The sequence below is a fragment of the Salmo trutta genome, chromosome 3, assembly GCF_901001165.1.
Source record: "Salmo trutta chromosome 3, fSalTru1.1, whole genome shotgun sequence".
Taxonomy (NCBI): domain Eukaryota; kingdom Metazoa; phylum Chordata; class Actinopteri; order Salmoniformes; family Salmonidae; genus Salmo; species Salmo trutta.
In genome coordinates, this window is record NC_042959.1 from 23,580,137 (window position 1) to 23,599,848 (window position 19,712).

Sequence of the window (19,712 nt, forward strand, 5' to 3'; positions counted from 1 at the left end):
GCCTGTCTGAAGTTGTTCGTGGTTATTGTTTCTTTTCGTGTATTCTTTATATTAAAAGATGAGTATCCACATCCCGCTTGCATTTTGGTCTGACTCTGACTTCAAGATATCTTCAGATGAAGGAGAAGATTGACAGATCTAGAGTTTTTTTCCCCTCTGGTTGCACAGGTGAAATTAAATAAAACAGATTTTAGCTTCTCTGCATTATAATCACCGGCCACTAGGAGCACCGCCTCTGGATGAGCATGTTCTTGTTTGCTTATGGCCCTATACAGCTCGTTGAGTGCGGTCTTAGTGCTAGCATCGGTTTGTGGTGGTAAATAGACAGCTATGAAAAATATAGATGAAAACTCTTGGTAAATAGTATGGTCTACAGCTTATCATGAGGTATTCTATCTCAGGCGAGCAGAACCTCGAGACTTCCTTAATATTAGAGACTGCGCACCAGCTGTTGTTAACAAAGAGACACACACCCCATCTCCTGAGTTTCCCCGACACTGCCATTCTGTCCAGCCAATGAATAGAAAACCAGCTAGAGAAACACAGGATAGGATAGTCTCGAACGGAGCTCATCCAGTTTATTCTCCAGTGATTGAACATTCGCCACTAGAACGGTGGGTAGAGACAATTTATCCACTCTCCGATGTATACTCGTAAGGTATCCCGCATGCCAGCCTCTATAGCGCGGTCTCCTCCTCCTTCGAATGTCGGGGGTTTGGGCCTGGTCCGCGATAATCAATGTCCTTCACCCCCCGACTCATTGAAGCAGAAGTCCTCGTCCGAATCGAGGTTAGTGATCGCTGTTCTGATGTTCAGAAGCTCTTTTTGGTCATAGGACACAATGGTGGAAACGTAAAAAAAACAGTTAAGATCAGCGAAAAATACAAAATAGCACAATTGGTCAGGAGCCCGTAAAACATCCGCTATTCCCTCCAGCGTCATTTAGGAGATTAGTTTTATCTCTGTGGTTAAATATCTCTATTACCATTTCAGAGGACAAGCAACAGAATAAAATTAAACCCACATTTCAGAGTTGAAGATGGTCTAATGCCCCAAAATCTCTAGGAAAGCTTTAGCAAAAATCACCCTACGTTCCATAACCTGGAATCTGTAGGGTTAAGCGGGGTGATCTTTGACCGCATGGAGTGTAGCTCCTATTTTAACTAATCAGCTCTAACTGTCACTCAGGTCTGTTGGTTATCTGTGTCCCCCATGTGGAAGGGGGGTTGGGGAGGTTGACTCAGGTCTGTTGGTTACTTGTGTGTCCAATGGGGGGAGGGGGGTTGGGGGAGGTTGTCCCCCTGTGAAAGGTCAGGTTAGATTAGAAGCCAGTCTGTGTGATATAGGTTACAGAGCTATGTTAGCAGCAGGGGGGCTGGAGGAGGATGGGGGTGGTGCAGATACAGAGTTATCACGGTTATGTCAGTGATGAGAGAGGATGAGTCATGAGCAGCATAGATACTCACTTTCTTCATCTCAGATGCCATTGACTATCATAACATTGCTTTTAGAATAGGACAAATCAAGACAAGTGTTTGCCTCGTAATGCCGTCTCTATGGGAACAAGGCATCTGACTGACCCAAAATAAAAACCTAGATTGCATATTGATTTTGTAATGTGACATGTCTAACAAGACAGGAAGCTGGTAGCAAGCTTATAGCACCATGTTTTAAAGGAATAAGGTAAAGATACCAGACACGCAAGGTGATCAAAAAGTTTATTTGACAACTTTTATTTTACATGTGATGCTGTGTTATTTGACTTCATATTCCCCCAGCTATTTTCTGTTCCAAAGGAACCTTCTAGATTCTAGATCCATGTGAGTAAGTGTATCTCCTCCAGCCATTTAAATTAAAGGCAGAAATAGAAATATCCTCTAGTGGGCACTGCAGAGCTCAATCTAATTCTCCCAGGCTTTCAAAATAAGGTTAAAGCGGACATCCATGGGGGGAAATTCCATGGGAACCAGTCAATATTAAAGGCAAACTGATAGATTTTGGGGGAAATCAATTTAACCAACACATTTTGGCCCTAAAAACAGGGAATTTCCTGAGTGATATTAGTATACCTTTAATGAGAGATTATTTTAACCACTAATTTGTCATTCTCGTTAAACTCACGTGTTATTATTGTTATGTCTTTGTCTCATCGTCTGGCATGTGTATTCATTCCAGAAACATTCGTCGGCGAGATTGGTTGCCCTGAGTAACCACTGAAATCTTCCCTCTGTAATGTCTGTTACCATGACAACAACAGCAAAGAAGTCAAGATGGTACTTATTTGCTTAATAAATAAGGATATATTCATAACATGTTATTTAAATTAATCTATCGTCTAATCCCACCTGTAATATAACCACTGAAATTGCATTTTCTTCTGTACTTTCCATCCTCAACCAACCTGACCAGATCTCCTTCTGCTTCATTTATATGGGCCATTTGTCATGACACGAGGTCAGCATCTATCTTGGTTCATTAAGTCGGAGACAAATCTCATATTGAGGAGTCTCGCAACAAAACTCAGTGGTCAATATCCAAACATAACAATTGATGGCCAATTGGGAGATTAGGAGATGGTCAAGCCTCTCATGGAGGAAATAGCTGTGTGCCATGCTTAATGTGCAGGTTGCATTTTGGGAAAATACAGGTCAGCCAATGGGAAGGGAGGAACCCAGTGGGCATATGTCGTGATAAAGACGTATTTAATGGTTGAAATCTGGTCGGGACGTTTTATAACCAGATCACAACCAGATTAAGATGTTTTATCAGTTAATTTACACCAATCTATACAAACGTTAGCAGGCTAATTTTAAGTAGCTAACGTTAGTTCTCTGGCTAATCCTCCATGGACATGGTATATTTCATTTTTACCTGTTGTAACCATTTTTACCTGTTGTAGCTAACGTTAGGACATTTTGATATCTGTTTAGTTGACAGTAAATGAGTGTGTGCGTGTGTGTGTGCATGTGACTGTGTGTGCGTGAGAGAGAGAGGGAGAGACGAAGAGAGGACCTTGTCATGCTAGCTGTGTTTAGGTATGTGTTCTGTGTGAGAAAAAGAGGGGGAGAGAGATTACGAATAACTAATAGAAAAGATTGTAATCATGTCAACATTGTGTCATGCTAGCTGAGAGAGAGAGAGAGAGAGAGAGAGACATTACAACTCTCAACTGCCTTTTTCAATTTCTGAATCTTCTAGCTTGGATGGGAGGAAGGAACAACGGGAAGTTATCCAGTCTGCCGACCAAGAGATGTAAATAGCCTATGTTTTTCTGTTTCTCTCCATCTGTCTGCCTGACGGCCAGATTGCTGAGGGGCAACATAGTCCATGTACTGGCTAGGCTAACTGTGAAGACCTTAGGTAATGATTAATCATGATTCGTCTTTAAAGTTCCTGAAACATATCAATGACCTGATGCATGGCCTCTACAGCAGTGCTTGGCCAGCCATTCAGTTACAAATGACTTATTCAGCCACATCCCAGGGAGAGAGCAGAACCACCCCTCATTCAATCCATGGTCACTGAAGGTAAGTTTTGTGTGCAATTATTTATTTTTTCTGTTTGATACTGTTCAACATGTATTGATTTCTACTAACCAGCTTTGTACTAGCTGTGCTGAGATCAATAATGTTTTTTTCTCTGCATCAGGTCTCACTGAGACTTGATTCCCCAAGAGACATGCAATTCAATTTACCACAGGTGGACTCTAATCACGTTGTAGAAACATCTCAAGGATGATCAATGGAAACAGGATGCACTTTAGCTCAATTTCGAGTCTCATAGCAAAGGGTCTGAATGCTTATGTAAATAAGGTATTTCAATTGTTTTATTTTTACTACATTTGCAAAACAATCTAAAAACCTGTTTTTGCTTTGTCATTATGGGGTATTGTATGTAGATTGATGAGGGGGGGGAAACTATTTCATCCATTTCACAATAAGGCTGTAATGTAACAAAATGTGGAAAAAGTCAAGGGGTCTGAATATTTTCCGTATGCACTGTGTAGTATATGAGCAAGTTGCTCTTTTTTGAAGACATCTCTACGCTATAACTGCCACAAACTGCTTCAACAAGTACCATGGAAATACTTTTAGCCAGCTGAGTCCACAAACTTTCTTCAGGAATGTCCTGTAAAATGTTATTTTAAAATCTCAAATGTATAAAGTTGTAATGCATTGATTCTCTTCACTGCAGATCTGCCACATCACACTACTCTTCAAGAGGGCCACTATGCTCCAGATCTGACCCATCACACTACTCTTCAAGAGGGCCACTATGCTCCAGATCTGACCCATCACACTACTCTTCAAGAGGGCCACTATGCTCCAGATCTGACACATCGCACAATTCTTCAAGAGGGCCATTATGCTCCAGATCTGACCCATCACACTACTCTTCAAGAGGGCCACTATGCTCCAGATCTGACACATCGCACCATTCTTCAAGAGGGCCATTATGCTCCAGATCTGACCCATCACACCACTCTTCAAGAGGGCCATTATGCTCCAGATCTGACCCATCACACCACTCTTCAAGAGGGCCACTATGCTCCAGATCTGACCCATCACACCACTCTTCAAGAGGGCCACTATGCTCCAGATCTGACCCATCACACCACTCTTCAAGAGGGCCATCATGCTCCAGATCTGACCCATCACACTACTCTTAAAGAGGGCCATTATGCTCCAGATCTGACCCATCACACTACTCTTCAAGAGGGCCACTATGCTCCAGATCTGACCCATCACACCACTCTTCAAGAGGGCCACTATGCTCCAGATCTGACCCATCACACTACTCTTCAAGAGGGCCACTATGCTCCAGATCTGACCCATCACACCACTCTTCAAGAGGGCCACTATGCTCCAGATCGCCTTCTGTGCTCAGAGATCCTTGATGAAGATCCACACAGCTCTTATTCATTATTAATCAAATAAAACAATAAGCCCTGTATTTCAATGCATGTAATGTCTGTGGGTGAATTATGAAACCAATTACTATATGCAGATGTGAAAATAATGGTGATGTAGATGTGTTTTTTCCATTGCTTGATCTATTTTAAATGTAAGAATATGTTGCAGATTTCAACTTTAATTGGGGACTATGGAAACAAATATAAATGTAATGAACAATGTTTTCAATATCCAACTTTATCCTCTGCAATACTTTCTACAGCAGGAAATAAGTTATTACCAGGTTAGGATGAGGTCTATGACCAGTACATAATATAGCACGTAACATAGTGGTCAGAATTATGACCAGCTGGTAAGATAGTGGTAGTCAGAAAAATACATAAAAAACCTGTCCATTTTCAATCAGTTTCCCACTGATAATCCGCAATTAGGAAACGGAGGGCCGAGCACGCCCCCATTCACATTGACTGGGCTGTAGTGGAGAGGGTCGAGCGCTTCATGTTCCTGTGTCCACATCACTAAGGATCTATCATGGTCCAAACACACCAACACAGTCTTAAAGAGGGCAGGACAACACCTCGTCCCCCTCAGGAGGCTGAGACATCTAAATAAGACTGCTAAATAGCAAATCAATTGCACACACAGACACATGCGTACACAACACACTACATACACCCACACACATAACATGCACATACATGCATACTGAAGCCACACACACACACTTCCACACTGTATATATCCACGTTATTATCTCATACCCCTGCACATCCACTCAGTACTGGTACTCCCTGTATATATCCATGTTATTACCTCATACCCCTGCACATCCACTCAGTACTGGTACTCCCTGTATATATCCATGTTATTACCTCATACCCCTGCTCATCCACTCAGTACTGGTACTCCCTGTATATATCCATGTTATTACCTCATACCCCTGCACATCCACTCAGTACTGGTACTCCCTGTATATATCCATGTTATTACCTCATACCCCTGCACATCCACTCAGTACTGGTACTCCCTGTATATATCCATGTTATTACCTCATACCCCTGCACATCCACTCAGTACTGGTACTCCCTGTATATATCCATGTTATTACCTCATACCCCTGCACATCCACTCAGTACTGGTACTCCCTGTATATATCCATGTTATTACCTCATACCCCTGCACATCCACTCAGTACTGGTACTCCCTGTATATATCCATGTTATTACCTCATTCCCCTGCACATCCACTCAGTACTGGTACTCCCTGTATATATCCATGTTATTACCTCATACCCCTGCACATCCACTCAGTACTGGTACTCCCTGTATATATCCATGTTATTACCTCATACCCCTGCACATCCACTCAGTACTGGTACTCCCTGTATATATCCATGTTATTACCTCATACCCCTGCACATCCACTCAGTACTGGTACTCCCTGTATATATCCATGTTATTACCTCATACCCCTGCACATCCACTCAGTACTGGTACTCCCTGTATATAGCCATATTATGACCTCGTACCCCTGTGTATTTATTCCTTGTGTCACTATGTCTATTTTTACATATAAAAATATCTTATCTTAACTCTGCGGTGTTGGAAAAGGACCCTTAAGTAAGCATTTCACTGCTAGTCTACACTTGTTGTCTATGAAGCATGTGACAAATAACATTTTATTTGATTTATTCATCTTACTGTGAATGATCTATCACAAATGTGACTGTTTTTACGAGGAAAAGTTAACCTTTTGATTCCATGTGAATAATTTAGGGGAAGGGGTTTATTTGTATGATATTTGGAAAAATCCTTGAGTTTATTTTAATGAGCAACGGGTATACAACATTTGTTTAATCTTACATTCTTTAGTCATTGTGATAAATGTGTGATAAATGTGTGTAGGGACAGACAGATTTAGACTACAACAAATAATATCACAAATACATTGTTGAGTAAGTCATATAAACATTTATTTAGTTTGTAAATTGTAAACTTGCAAATCACATATACATGGTCAGTTTGTTAACCCATTTACACATGAAATATGGTGCTGAACATGTAGTGATATGTGAGAGATTGTCAAAAGGTACAATTCTCATAGTGGCAATGTCATATAACCAACTGAACAACGACACAGTTTTTTATATATCAACTGTAGTCTTGAAGAGAGAAAATAATACCATAATATTAAAGGTAATATTTATTCTTTAATATTAGAGTTTGCCTAATTTTAGTTTATGTGACAAAACAAGCAATGCATAGTGTAGAGAATCATTGTACCATCCAAACCGCTGTGAAATATCTTTTCAAAAAACCAAAATATAGCATTTTCAGCTATTTGAAGCTGGTGTACAAAACCGAAAGTAATAGACACAAAAATGAAATTTAAGAACAGGAAACATAGAAATAGCGCACATAGAACAGATCTTCCACTTCTTAGACTTGCTTTCAATGAGAATTACAGATCTGTAACTCACTTTTCTACGTGAAATTGGTCAGGTCGCCCAAAAAGTTACATATTGTAGCTTTAATAAACTTTCATAGATATAATATACTGCATTTATATTCATATAAGCCATTTTTAACATGCAATTGTAAACTTCGTGCCGATGCCATCTTATCAATCTTGCGAGCAAGTTCCTGCTCTTAGCGACAAAAAGCACCTGGCTATGTACACTAATATTTTTTGATTCATTCTTTCTTTAATCTATTTTTAGGGTTGTTTTCACATTTGAAATGCGGTACCCTGGTGTGGTTCTCTGGAGCGTTTGAGAGACTTCGACATAATACGTTTGGGTTTCACAATGCAATTTCTTTAAACATCAGAATGCGTTTTGAAATTCTGGGACGGTCTGCGTTAAAACCCTACTAGCTCAAACATGGAGACCAATTTACAATTTTTTGTACCGTCTCTTATGATTTCCTTGAACTAAGTACTACAACAGTATTCTTTTTCCATTCATTCTTAATTATATTTTTTATTCTTTATTGATTTTCAAATTGTCAAATCATTTATATCATTCATCTCACGAATTACACCTATGATGGATGTTCGTTCTTCCTAGTGCCAATAATTATGAATTCATGGATGATATAATTGTTCTAGTGCCAATAATGATAGTTAATAATATATAGATTAATATAAACAGATCAACAAATAAATAACTTCAAAATTAAGGAAGAATGGATCAAAATACGAGATGATCACAAGCAAAGGTGTGGTCTACTAGCCAAGCTGGCCCAAAACCCTTAAATTCCATCCCTGATCACAAGTACACAGACCAATAGATGACGTTGAAGAAGAGGAAGGAGAAGGGGAAGAGGGCTCGGGCATAGAGGTCGACCCGCTTGGCGGCTGAGGGGATGATGGGCTTGGGCGGAGGTGGTTTCTTGGCCTTGGCCTGGCTTTTGCTCAGGCCGTGGGGCAAGGTAATGGGCTTCCCGTAGCAGTCAAAGTTTGAGAGCTCAAAGTCCCGCGGCAGTGAGCCAACAATGCTGAAGTCGTTGGTGCGCAGGTCCGATTTAGAGGTGCACACCTTTTTGCACCGGGTCTCTGCCCCCTGGAAAAGGGAAAGGTGGTAAACATAACTTTGTTTATGGGAAAGCGGTCTTTTTGCTAACAGAGTACCCACCGCACAATCACACCACACACACATTCACAGAAGGCTGGGGAGAGCACAGGGTCAGGAAAAAAGCAGTCCCCCTTGAGCAGGTTAGGGATTAAGTGCCTTGCTAAAATGAACAATGGCATTGGTGGTGAGGTAGTGATGGGAGCAATTGAAAACATTGCATTAGTCCCACTACTCCAAACATTCCCATCCAGTCACTCTCCAGCTCTCTGACTTTCTCTCAGCTAATGGCATCCTACATCTCGGCAGCACATGAACTAGGAGTCAGCTAGAGCTCTAATCACATCCCATGTCATCCTCCTCCCTTACCGCCAACCGCCAACGCTGAGCAGTAGTGGCCAGAGCCAGAAAGAAATGCCTTCATTCCAATCAAGTAATGCCTTCATTTGTGTGACACTCTGACATTAGTTAATTTATGACTGTGCTTTGCCAACCCTTTCAGGACCGTTTGGTGTGGTTTTAGTCAGATCTGTTCTATGGTTCTAGTGTGGTTGGAGGGTTGGATGGTGCTAACATGCCTACCTTCTGTAGACATTAGCTGTGTTGTTCGTTCCCTATGGAGATAGCGCATAAGGTGTCACGCTACAAACGTCAGAGCGATAGATCAGCTGCATTCCTCTGTATAGGATCTTATTGGAGAGAGACACTTTGAGTGATGCTGGGTTGATCATTATTGGATGTCCATATATATCGGCATATACAAAGGGTGCCATTTTGACCATGCAATGGTGTTTTGCATTGGTGTGGTGTCTGGCAGTTTCTTTCTGAATGAGATGACAATGCAACAGATACACAATTATCTTATGCATTGTCTTTTGATGGCACCCATAGACAGTGGCAGAATATCCCTAATGTTGCTGTTTTGGTGATGTAATCTGGAAGTCTTCTCTTGTGTTTTCTTTTGTGAATTGACATGCTGTTACAATAGATTGCTAAATACAAAATCATCTGTGGGAAGTAGCTTCTAAAACCCAAATTTCAACGTGGATCTTTCTCATCGACTTCCCTCAAGGGCTACAGGGTAATTGAGAAACTAATCATATAGTTGCTAGTTTTTCACTCTAACCATTAATCTCATTAAATCGTTGTTCATTTAATTTACATTTGATAAGAAAACATGTTTGATCTCTGCGGACGAGTGTAATATTCTCGAAGTCTTGACTAACATACATTACCATGTCAAGTAATTTCAATGAAGTGTATGATTAAAACGACATTTCAGGAGCGAAATCTGTACCTGAGTGTCAATCTTTATCCGTGCCAGGCAAGAGTGCAGAAGATGTTAGCATTTATGAATGATTGGATCGTCCAATCTATTTAGCATTTAGATTGCTAACTTCACTCTAATCATGCCTAGGGACAAGGTTAACCATTCGTCATTCAACTAAGTTTGAGGATAGCACACGCGCACACACGAGTACACACACATGCACACAAACGTGCACACACGCAAGCGTCTGTATCCATTAGTGACAACTTCATCCTGAATTAGATCAGTGTCTGGAAACAACTACATCCTGATTTAGATCAGTGTCTGGAGACAACTACATCCTGATTTAGATCAGTGTCTGGAGACAACTACATCCTGATTTAGATCAGTGTCTGGAGACAACTACATCCTGATTTAGATCAGTGTCTGGAAACAACTACATCCTGATTTAGATCAGTGTCTGGAGACAACTACATCCTGATTTAGATCAGTGTCTGGAGACAACTACATCCTGATTTAGATCAGTGTCTGGAAACAACTACATCCTGATTTAGATCAGTGTCTGGAGACAACTACATCCTGATTTAGATCAGTGTCTGGAGACAACTACATCCTGATTTAGATCAGTGTCTGGAAACAACTACATCCTGATTTAGATCAGTGTCTGGAAACAACTACATCCTGACTTAAATCAGTGTCTGGAGACAACTACATCCTGACTTAGATCAGTGTCTGGAGACAACTACATCCTGATTTAGATCAGTGTCTGGAGACAACTACATCCTGACTTAAATCAGTGTCTGGAGACAACTACATCCTGATTTAGATCAGTGTCTGGAGAGAACTACATCCTGATTTAGATCAGTGTCTGGAGACAACTACATCCTGATTTAGATCAGTGTCTGGAGAGAACTTCATCCTGATTTAGATCAGTGTCTGGAGACAACTACATCCTGATTTAGATCAGTGTCTGGAGACAACTACATCCTGATTTAAATCAGTGTCTGGAGAGAACTTCATCCTATTTCCAATTACAGAAAGCAAACTCACATACACAAGCAACACCCCCCCCCACCCCATTCCCCACAAACACCCATCCCCTCCCCACCTTTCCTTCACCCACCTGCAGTGTGCTGACATGACAGGGCGTCTCGCTGGTACCGTTGACCGTGTTGTTCTTGCCCCCCGCCTTCTCCTTACCCTCTGCCTTCACCTTGGATGCCATCTTGGCCTTCTCAGCCTCGATGCGCTTGGGGCTGTTGAGCATCACCTGCACCACGGCGTACTCCACCAGCGAGGCGAAGCCAAACAGTAGGCAGGCGATCAGCCAGATGTCGATGGCCTTCACGTAGGAAACCTTGGGCAGCTCTGAGGCCAGGGACGTGCACTCAGAAGACAGGGAGAGCACCGAGAGGATCCCTGGGAGGTTAACAGGCAGGGAAGAGGTGACCTTGTCAACTAAACATCCAAGGAAGGAGAGCAGAGCTTAGTGTTGGGGATACTTCTAGATGTGTCAAAGGAGCTCAAATTAGCAGTTGGACTCGACTCTCTAATGCTCAACATAGAATGCACAGCAGACAAGGAGATTTAACTTCAGACCTCGAGGGTCGCAGTATTTGCTAGTTTTCATCCTTGCCTTTAAATCAGAGGTCTAGTCTTTGATCTAAACCAGATGAGTGGTAAATAGCAGGGAGAAAACACAGCAAACCTCGACAGTTGGAATTGAATACCCCTGATATACAGTACAGAATAATGGATATATGAATCACCTGGTAATAAAACACTCACATTCAAACACATATCCCAGGATATATAGTACTAAGAACCCCAATTATAAACCCATGAACCTTCCTTTACCTTTCTACCTTCCTCATTCTAGTGATGAAGTGGGTTCACAGCGCCACCAATAATAAAGAGCTATTTTCTATTGTTTTTCCTCTCTGATTGGACAATTAATCTAGGCCGTTATATAAGTGAATGCAGAAATATCTCGAAATAAAAGCGTGGGGTCCTTATTTCGGATGATTACCTAACCCCATCGGAGTTCACCGAGCTCTGAAATCCTTTTCATCCCAGCATGCAAGCTGGCCTGTTTTACATAACACAAGGAAGGTGTTGGCTCTGTTGAAACAGCATAATGCTTTGTTTGCTGACGCTTGGCCCCGGATGGGACGCTATATTGTGGGAACAAAATGAGTCCAACACGACACACGTAGTAGGAAGTGTATACGGAAGTACTCCACACATCTAATCACATGTACGCCAACACAGACACACGCACACACCCCTCCCCCCCCACACACACACACACACACACACACACACACACACACACACACACACACACACACACACACACACACACACACACACACACACACACACACACACACACACACACACACACACACACACACAGAGGTGAATGAATGGACACACACAGGAGATGACTGACCTGTGCTGATCCCATTTACTGAGGTGTCATGAGGTGGCCCTCCAGAGGAGATAGAGGGATGGGAGGAAAGTGACTAACAGCTGGAGGGGAAACAGAGGAGGAGGAGGTAGTGACGGCAGTGGTGGGAGTGGGGGAGTAACAATGCACGGTCCTCTTATCCACACAGCTCTCTCCAGACCCATCAGAATGGATGAAGTGACGTCACACGGGGAGAAGTTGACATTTCCCACTCGTGCAGGCTTGTTGACGATGGACTAGGCGAGTTACTCATACAACATAAATTGTTTCATGATATATTATGTATCATGTAGGGGAGACAGTGGAATGACAATAGATGGTTCCATTGCTATTCACATTAGACTCCCTCAGGCAGACAGTGAAACAGTAAAATGGGATACTAGAGTATATGAAAAACAGTAAACCACTCTCATGTCATCATGCAGTGATGTCAAAGGGATGGATATATTAGGCTGCATCTGATGCCTCAATAAGTCAGACCAGCCTCAAATCCAAATTGAATCACGCTACATTTCACTATTATTTAAATTATTAAAGCAAAAGAATAACGAAACGTAGGATTATTCAGTTTTTATTTTTTAGGCTAAATTCAGACAACACCACAGTGACATGGGAGACTAGCTACAGTCAGACACAGTGACATGGGAGACTACCCACAGTCAGACATAGAGACATGGGAGACTAGCTACAGTCAGACACAGTGACATGGGAGACTAGCTACAGTCAGACACAGTGACATGGGAGACTACCCACAGTCAGACACAGAGACATGGGAGACTAGCTACAGTCAGACACAGTGACATGGGAGACTACCTACAGTCAGACACAGTGACATGGGAGACTACCCACAGTCAGACACAGAGACATGGGAGACTACCCACAGTCAGACACAGTGACATGGGAGTCTAGCTACAGTCAGACACAGTGACATGGGAGACTACCCACAGTCAGACACAGAGACATGGGAGACTACCTACAGTCAGACACAGTGACATTGGAGACTACCTACAGTCAGACACAGTGACATGGGAGACTACCTAAAGTCAGACACAGTGACATGGGAGACTGCCTACAGTCAGACACAGTGACATGGGAGACTGCCTACAGTCAGACACAGTGACATGGGAGACTACTTACAGTCAGACACAGTGACATGGGAGACTACCCACAGTCAGACACCGTGACGTGGGAGACTAGCTACAGTCAGACACAGTGACATGGGAGTCTAGCTACAGTCAGACACAGTGACATGGGAGACTACCCATAGTCAGACACAGTGACATGGGAGACTACCTACAGTCAGACACAGTGACATGGGGGACTACCCACAGTCAGACACAGTGACATGGGAAACTACCCACAGTCAGACACAGTGACATGGGAGACTACCTACAGCCAGACACAGTGACATGAGATACTACCTACAGTCAGACACAGTGACATGCGAGACTACCTACAGTCAGACACAGTGACATGCGAGACTACCTAAAGTCAGAAACAGTGACATAGGAGACTAGCTACAGTCAGACACAGTGACATCGGCAACTAGCTACAGTCAGACACAGTGACATGGGAAACTAGCTGCAGTCAGACACAGTGACATGGGAGACTGCCTACAGTCAGACACAGTGACATGGGAGACTACCTATAGTCAGACACAGTGACATGGGAGACCACCCACATTCAGACAAAGTGACATGGGAGACTACCCACAGTCAGACAGAGTGACATGGGAGACTACCTACAGCCAGACACAGTGACATGAGATACTACCTACAGTCAGACACAGTGACATGCGAGACTACCCACAGTCAGACACAGTGACATGGGAGACTAGCTACAGTCAGACACAGTGACATGGGCGTCTAGCTACAGTCAGACACAGTGACATGGGAGACTACCCACAGTCAGACACAGAGACATGGGAGACTACCTACAGTCAGACACAGTGACATGGGAGACTACCTACAGTCAGACACAGTGACATGGGAGACTAGCTACAGTCAGACACAGTGACATGGGAGACTACCCACAGTCAGACACAGTGACATGGGAGACTGCCTACAGTCAGACACGGTGACATGGGAAACTAGCTGCAGTCAGACACAGTGACATGGGAGACTAGCTACAGTCAGACACAGTGACATGAGAGACTACCTAAAGTCAGAAACAGTGACATAGGAGACTAGCTACAGTCAGACGCGGTGACATTGGAGACTGCCTAGAGTCAGACATAGTGACATGGGAGACTAGCTACAGTCAGTCACAGTGACATTGGAGACTACCTACAGTCAGAAACAGTGACATGGGAGACTACCTACAGTCAGACACAGTGACATGGGAGACTGCCTACAGTCAGACACAGTGACATGGTAGACTACCTATAGTCAGACACAGTGACATGGGAGACCAGCCAAAGTCAGACACAGTGACATGGGAGACTACCCACAGTCAGACACAGTGACATGGGAGACTACCTACAGCCAGACACAGTGACATGAGATACTACCTACAGTCAGACACAGTGACATGCGAGACTACCTACAGTCAGACACAGTGACATGCGAGACTACCTAAAGTCAGAAACAGTGACATGGGAGACTACCTACAGTCAGACACAGTGACATAGGAGACTAGCTACAGTCAGACACGGTGACATGGGAGACTACCTACAGTCAGACACAGTGACATGGGAGACTGCCTACAGTCAGACACAGTGACATGGGAGACTACCTACAGTCAGACACAGTGACATGGGAGACTACCCACAGTCAGACACAGTGACATGGGAGACTACCCACAGTCAGACACAGTGACATGGGAGACTGCCTACAGTCAGACACAGTGACATGGGAGACTACCTACAGTCAGACACAGTGACATGGGAGACTACCCACAGTCAGACACAGTGACATGGGAGACTACCCACAGTCAGACACAGTGACATGGGAGACTAGCTACAGTCAGACACAGTGACATGGGCGTCTAGCTACAGTCAGACACAGTGACATGGGAGACTACCCACAGTCAGACACAGAGACATGGGAGACTACCTACAGTCAGACACAGTGACATGGGAGACTACCTACAGTCAGACACAGTGACATGGGAGACGAGCTACAGTCAGACACAGTGACATGGGAGACTACCCACAGTCAGACACAGTGACATGGAGACGACCTACAGTCAGACACAGTGACATGGGAGACTACCCACAGTCAGATACAGTGACATGGGAGACTACCTACAGTCAGACACACTGACATGGGGTTAGGATAGGGGTTAGGGGTCAGTGGTTAGGATAGAAGTTATGGGTAAGTGGTTCGGATAGGGGTTAGGGGTCAGTAGTTAGGATAGGAGCTAAGGGTAAGTGGTTAAGATAGGGGTTATTGGTCAGTGGTTAGGATAGGGATTATGGTTCAGTCAGTGGTTAGGATAGGAGTTAGGGGTCAGTTGTTAGGACAGGGGTTAGGGGTCCGTGGTTAGGATACAGGTTATGGGTAAGTGGTTAGGATACGGGTTATGGGTCAATCAGTGGTTAGGATAGGGGTTAGGGGTCAGTGGTTAGGATAGGGGTTAGGGGTCAGTGGTTAGGATAGGGGTTAGGGGTCAGTGGTTAGAGGGTAGAGTAGGGATTAAAGTTCATACCCAGAGGGACTCTGGCAGCGCTGGCATCAGGGTTGATCCAGAAGGAGAGCCAGGAGAGGACCACAATGAGAAGTGTGGGGGCATAGACACCCATCATGTAGAAGCCCACCTGCCTCCTCAGGGTGAATATCACTTCCACACACGTGTAGTAGCCTAGAGGAGTAAATATAGTGTTATAGAGCAAGGCTGGAACAAAAGCCCGCACAACCAGTAAGGTGAGGGTTGGCACTCCCTGGTTTAGGATGAGTATAATATGTAAATTCACAAACTAAAGTGTATAAAGTTTTTCAAGCTACCGGTAGGGTTAAACATTCATAACAAAGTAATATAAAATTACTTTGGGTAGACAATAATATGAACACTAAATGACTGTTGTGATGACTATCGGTCTGTGAATGAAAGAATAAACGAAAGAATGAAAGAATGAACAACAAGTATTTTCCAAGAGTTTGACTCAGGACAAGCAGAAAGAGAGTGCATCATCATCAAGATACCCTATATTCCTGGATAAATGTGCATGTTCTCAAACTCATCTAACACCGGGGGCTATTTCCTCTTGGATTATTCTTTCAGAAGCAGAACAGAAGAGGGGAGGGGCAGCCCGTGGCGTATTCAATTTTGTCAGCTTCCTCTCTCTCTCTCTCTGATAATGATCTACTATTTAATTGCCTTTATGAATAACCATGATATCTCACGTCCCAGACAGACTGCTTTTTCACTGTTTCTTTCCCTTGTTATCTGCTTTGGAGTAACTATATTAAAGGTCCAGTGCAGTCAAAAACGTGATTTTCATGTGTTTTAAAAGATCTGTTTGAAAATACTGCCTGAAATTTCAGCCTGTTTTGGTGGGATGGAGTTTTGCCCTGCCTGCTGACATCAATAAAAAAAATCTTGTTTGAGAAATTGCTCTTTGATAAGAAGCTATTTTTGTTTATTTTTGACCATTTTAATTGAAAATAATCACAGTAAGGTACTTAATTAATTGTTACCCTGAAATGATTTTATATTGAGATAAAAAAAAGGCTGCATTGGATCTTTAAAGAGCATGTCTCTCTTGTGGTTTCACACCCTGTTCACACCCTGTGTCCTAGCACCTGCACCTCCCATTCCCTTAAGTAGACCCTGTAGCGATGCCCCTGCCAATCCTCTAGGCCAGGTGTTCCCAAACTTGTTGTTTTTGGCCCGCGACCCCATTTTGATATAAAATATTTTCATGACCCCACCATATAAAAAAACGTGATGCTATAAATGGCCAATGCTTACTTTTTCAATTGGGTAAAAAAAAAGGAGTTTCTCTCGCAACCCCATTTTCTAATCAGGCGACCCTTAGTTTGAGAAACACTGCTCTTGGTGGACCCTGTAGCGATGCCCCTGCCATTCCTTTTGGTGGACCTTGTAGCGATGTTCCTGGGAGCAAATTATTTTAACGGAGCCCCTTATGACTTCAATGAGAAACAATTTATGTTTTAAAGGGATTTCTCTGCAATTCTGCACATTTTGCAATGGGGCATACAGAGAATGTTGTCGTTTTAAACCTCTACAGGATCAGTGTCCACCCCGCGGGACGGTTGAGCTAACGGAGGCTAATGGGATTAGCATGAGGCTGTAAGTAACAAAAAAAAAAGTATTAATAAACCAACTAGGCACATTTGGGCAGTCTTGAAACAACATTTTGAACAGATATGCAATGGTTCATTGGATCAGTCTAAAACGTTGCACATACACTGCTGCCATCTAGTGGCCAAAATCTAAATTGCGCCTGGGCTGGAATAATACATTATGGCCTTTCTCTTGCATTTCAAAGATGATGGTACTATTAGTTTTACCAGGTCGATTGTGTTATATTCTCCTAAATTAATTTCACATTTCCACAACTTCAAAGTGCTTCAGGTCCTGAGCTACAGGCAGTTAGATTTGGGTATGTCATTTTAGTCGAAAATTGAAAAAAAGGGTCCGATCCTTAAGAGTGTACTAAAGCAAGTTTGCCACAAAAATATTGCTTTCATGCAGTTCTACTAATTTGCGATAGGGTGGAGGCAAATGCTTGCAGTTTTGAAAATGATAACTGTTGATCAATGGGCCCCACCCTGGTCAGTAATTCGACCCTGCTGTGTATTTTATTATTCTAACTTTCAATCCTTTTTTTTGGTGTGGGGGGGGTTGGTCAAAAAAGACTGTAAAATCACTAGGAACTCAGCTAAAAATTAGTTTAATTTAGGAAATCTGTTCCCAAGTATTCCCACGAATAAACAAAGAGACACACTGTATGTGATTGTCTCCATGTAATCAAGGTGTGAAATGATTGTTGAACCAGGCTTTGAGACCATGTAGGGGTTTAGGGTGGACATAAGCATAAGGGAGGCAGGTAACCTAGTGGTTAGAGCGTTGGGCCAGTAACCGAAAAGGTTGCTAGTCCCCGAGCTAACAAGGTAAAAATCTGTTGTTCTGCCCCTGAACAAGGCAGTTAACACGCCTTGTTCCTAGGCTTTCATTGTAAATATGAATTTGTTCTTAACTGACTTGCCTAGTTAAATAATGATGCAATGTTTACCTGTGTGTGTGTGTGTGTGTGTGTGTGTGTGTGTGTGTGTGTGTGTGTGTGTGTGTGTGTGTGTGTGTGTGTGTGTGTGTGTGTGTGTGCCAGTGCCATGCCGTAGAGGTGGGGGGGCTGTGTCATAGAATGGGCTCCCCCCGGTGATCTTTGTGTCTCGCTTGGTTGTCACAACAACCCCATTAAAGGTTGTCTTGCTTCCAGCTGCGTTGCTCCCCTGTGTGAGTGTGCAGGGGTCGTGTTCGAACTGAGTGCTAACTGTGTCGGACTTTTGCTAACGGTGCTATGCTAACCTCCAGTGACACTCGCTGCTTTGGTTTTAGAGTTAACATTTAGCTACTCACACTGACAGGTGAGGAAAAGGCCTGGGTTTTTAAGGTGCTTTAGCGAAGTGTGACCTATCAAAGTTTTAATATCTCCAGGTTATATTGAGCATGAGGGCAACCAATGTAGGCTACTATGTGTTTCTTCAATGTTCAAGTGCAGGAGTAGTGTAAGAGACACCATTTTAAGCTTTGGCCAAAGCTAGTTAGATACATTAGCTACATACAACTACATGTGCTATAGTTCTCATTAATGAAGAACTCACAGAGATACCATTGTATGTACCATTGTATGTAACACATGCAAATACAACATTGAAAAGTAAAATAGAACACTGGTTTGTTTTGAGGCCTTTGGAGTCGGAAGTTTATGAGAAAATGATATCTTGGTTGGTATCGAGCAACGTAAGCATTTCAATTTACAGGGAATAATTAATAAATGGATGAAATGGAAAAGCCAGAGCTTTACATTGTTAAGCCAAGCTCATTAAAGTCTCTGACGCTCCAGTTAATGGCAAAGCTTAATCAGCAGACTGGAAGTTCATTGGTTCAAAGGATTTCTCACTGTGCTAATTTCTTATTTTCTTATCAATAATTATTGCCTTGCAACTGATGCCAAATGCAAGAGAGAGTCTAGCATGAGTATAATAGAGCAGTCTAATATGGTTTCATTGCATATTCTTTAAAAAATAATGACTAAAACATAGTAGGTCGTTTTTATGTCTAGCCATATAGGCCAATAGTGCAATACACCGGGCATATTGCACACAGCAGTAGACTGTATTATGGGCATGTTACGTACAATTGATTTGCAAACCCATGTGTACATGCTTATGACAAGTAATAATGCCTTATACCTGTAGTTAGCACAGTTTTCACTAGTGATAGGGGAAAAATCGATACAGTTACATATCGGGATATTATTTTTTACAATATCGCAATATTATTTCACACTAGTTGGCT

General features: G+C 42.8%; 1 protein-coding gene across 4 annotated transcripts in view; it reads right to left on the reverse strand.

The window, feature by feature from the left end:
- Nucleotides 1–6,863: 6,863 nt before the first annotated feature.
- The window catches only part of glrbb (glycine receptor, beta b), a 57,537-nt gene continuing 44,688 nt past the window's right edge, over nucleotides 6,864–19,712 (reverse strand). For 2 of the 4 annotated variants that reach the window (XM_029726934.1, XM_029726946.1), the window contains 3 exons: nucleotides 15,876–16,028; nucleotides 10,878–11,173; nucleotides 6,864–8,475 (listed from right to left, as the gene is read on the reverse strand). In XM_029726934.1, coding sequence (XP_029582794.1) covers nucleotides 8,182–8,475; nucleotides 10,878–11,173; nucleotides 15,876–16,028 — 743 coding nt within the window. In that variant the 3' untranslated portion in view covers nucleotides 6,864–8,181. Of the gene's footprint in view, nucleotides 8,476–10,877; nucleotides 11,174–12,209; nucleotides 12,290–15,875; nucleotides 16,029–19,712 lie in introns of those variants that run through there. The other 2 variants (XM_029726940.1, XM_029726953.1) reach the window with 2 other exon arrangements.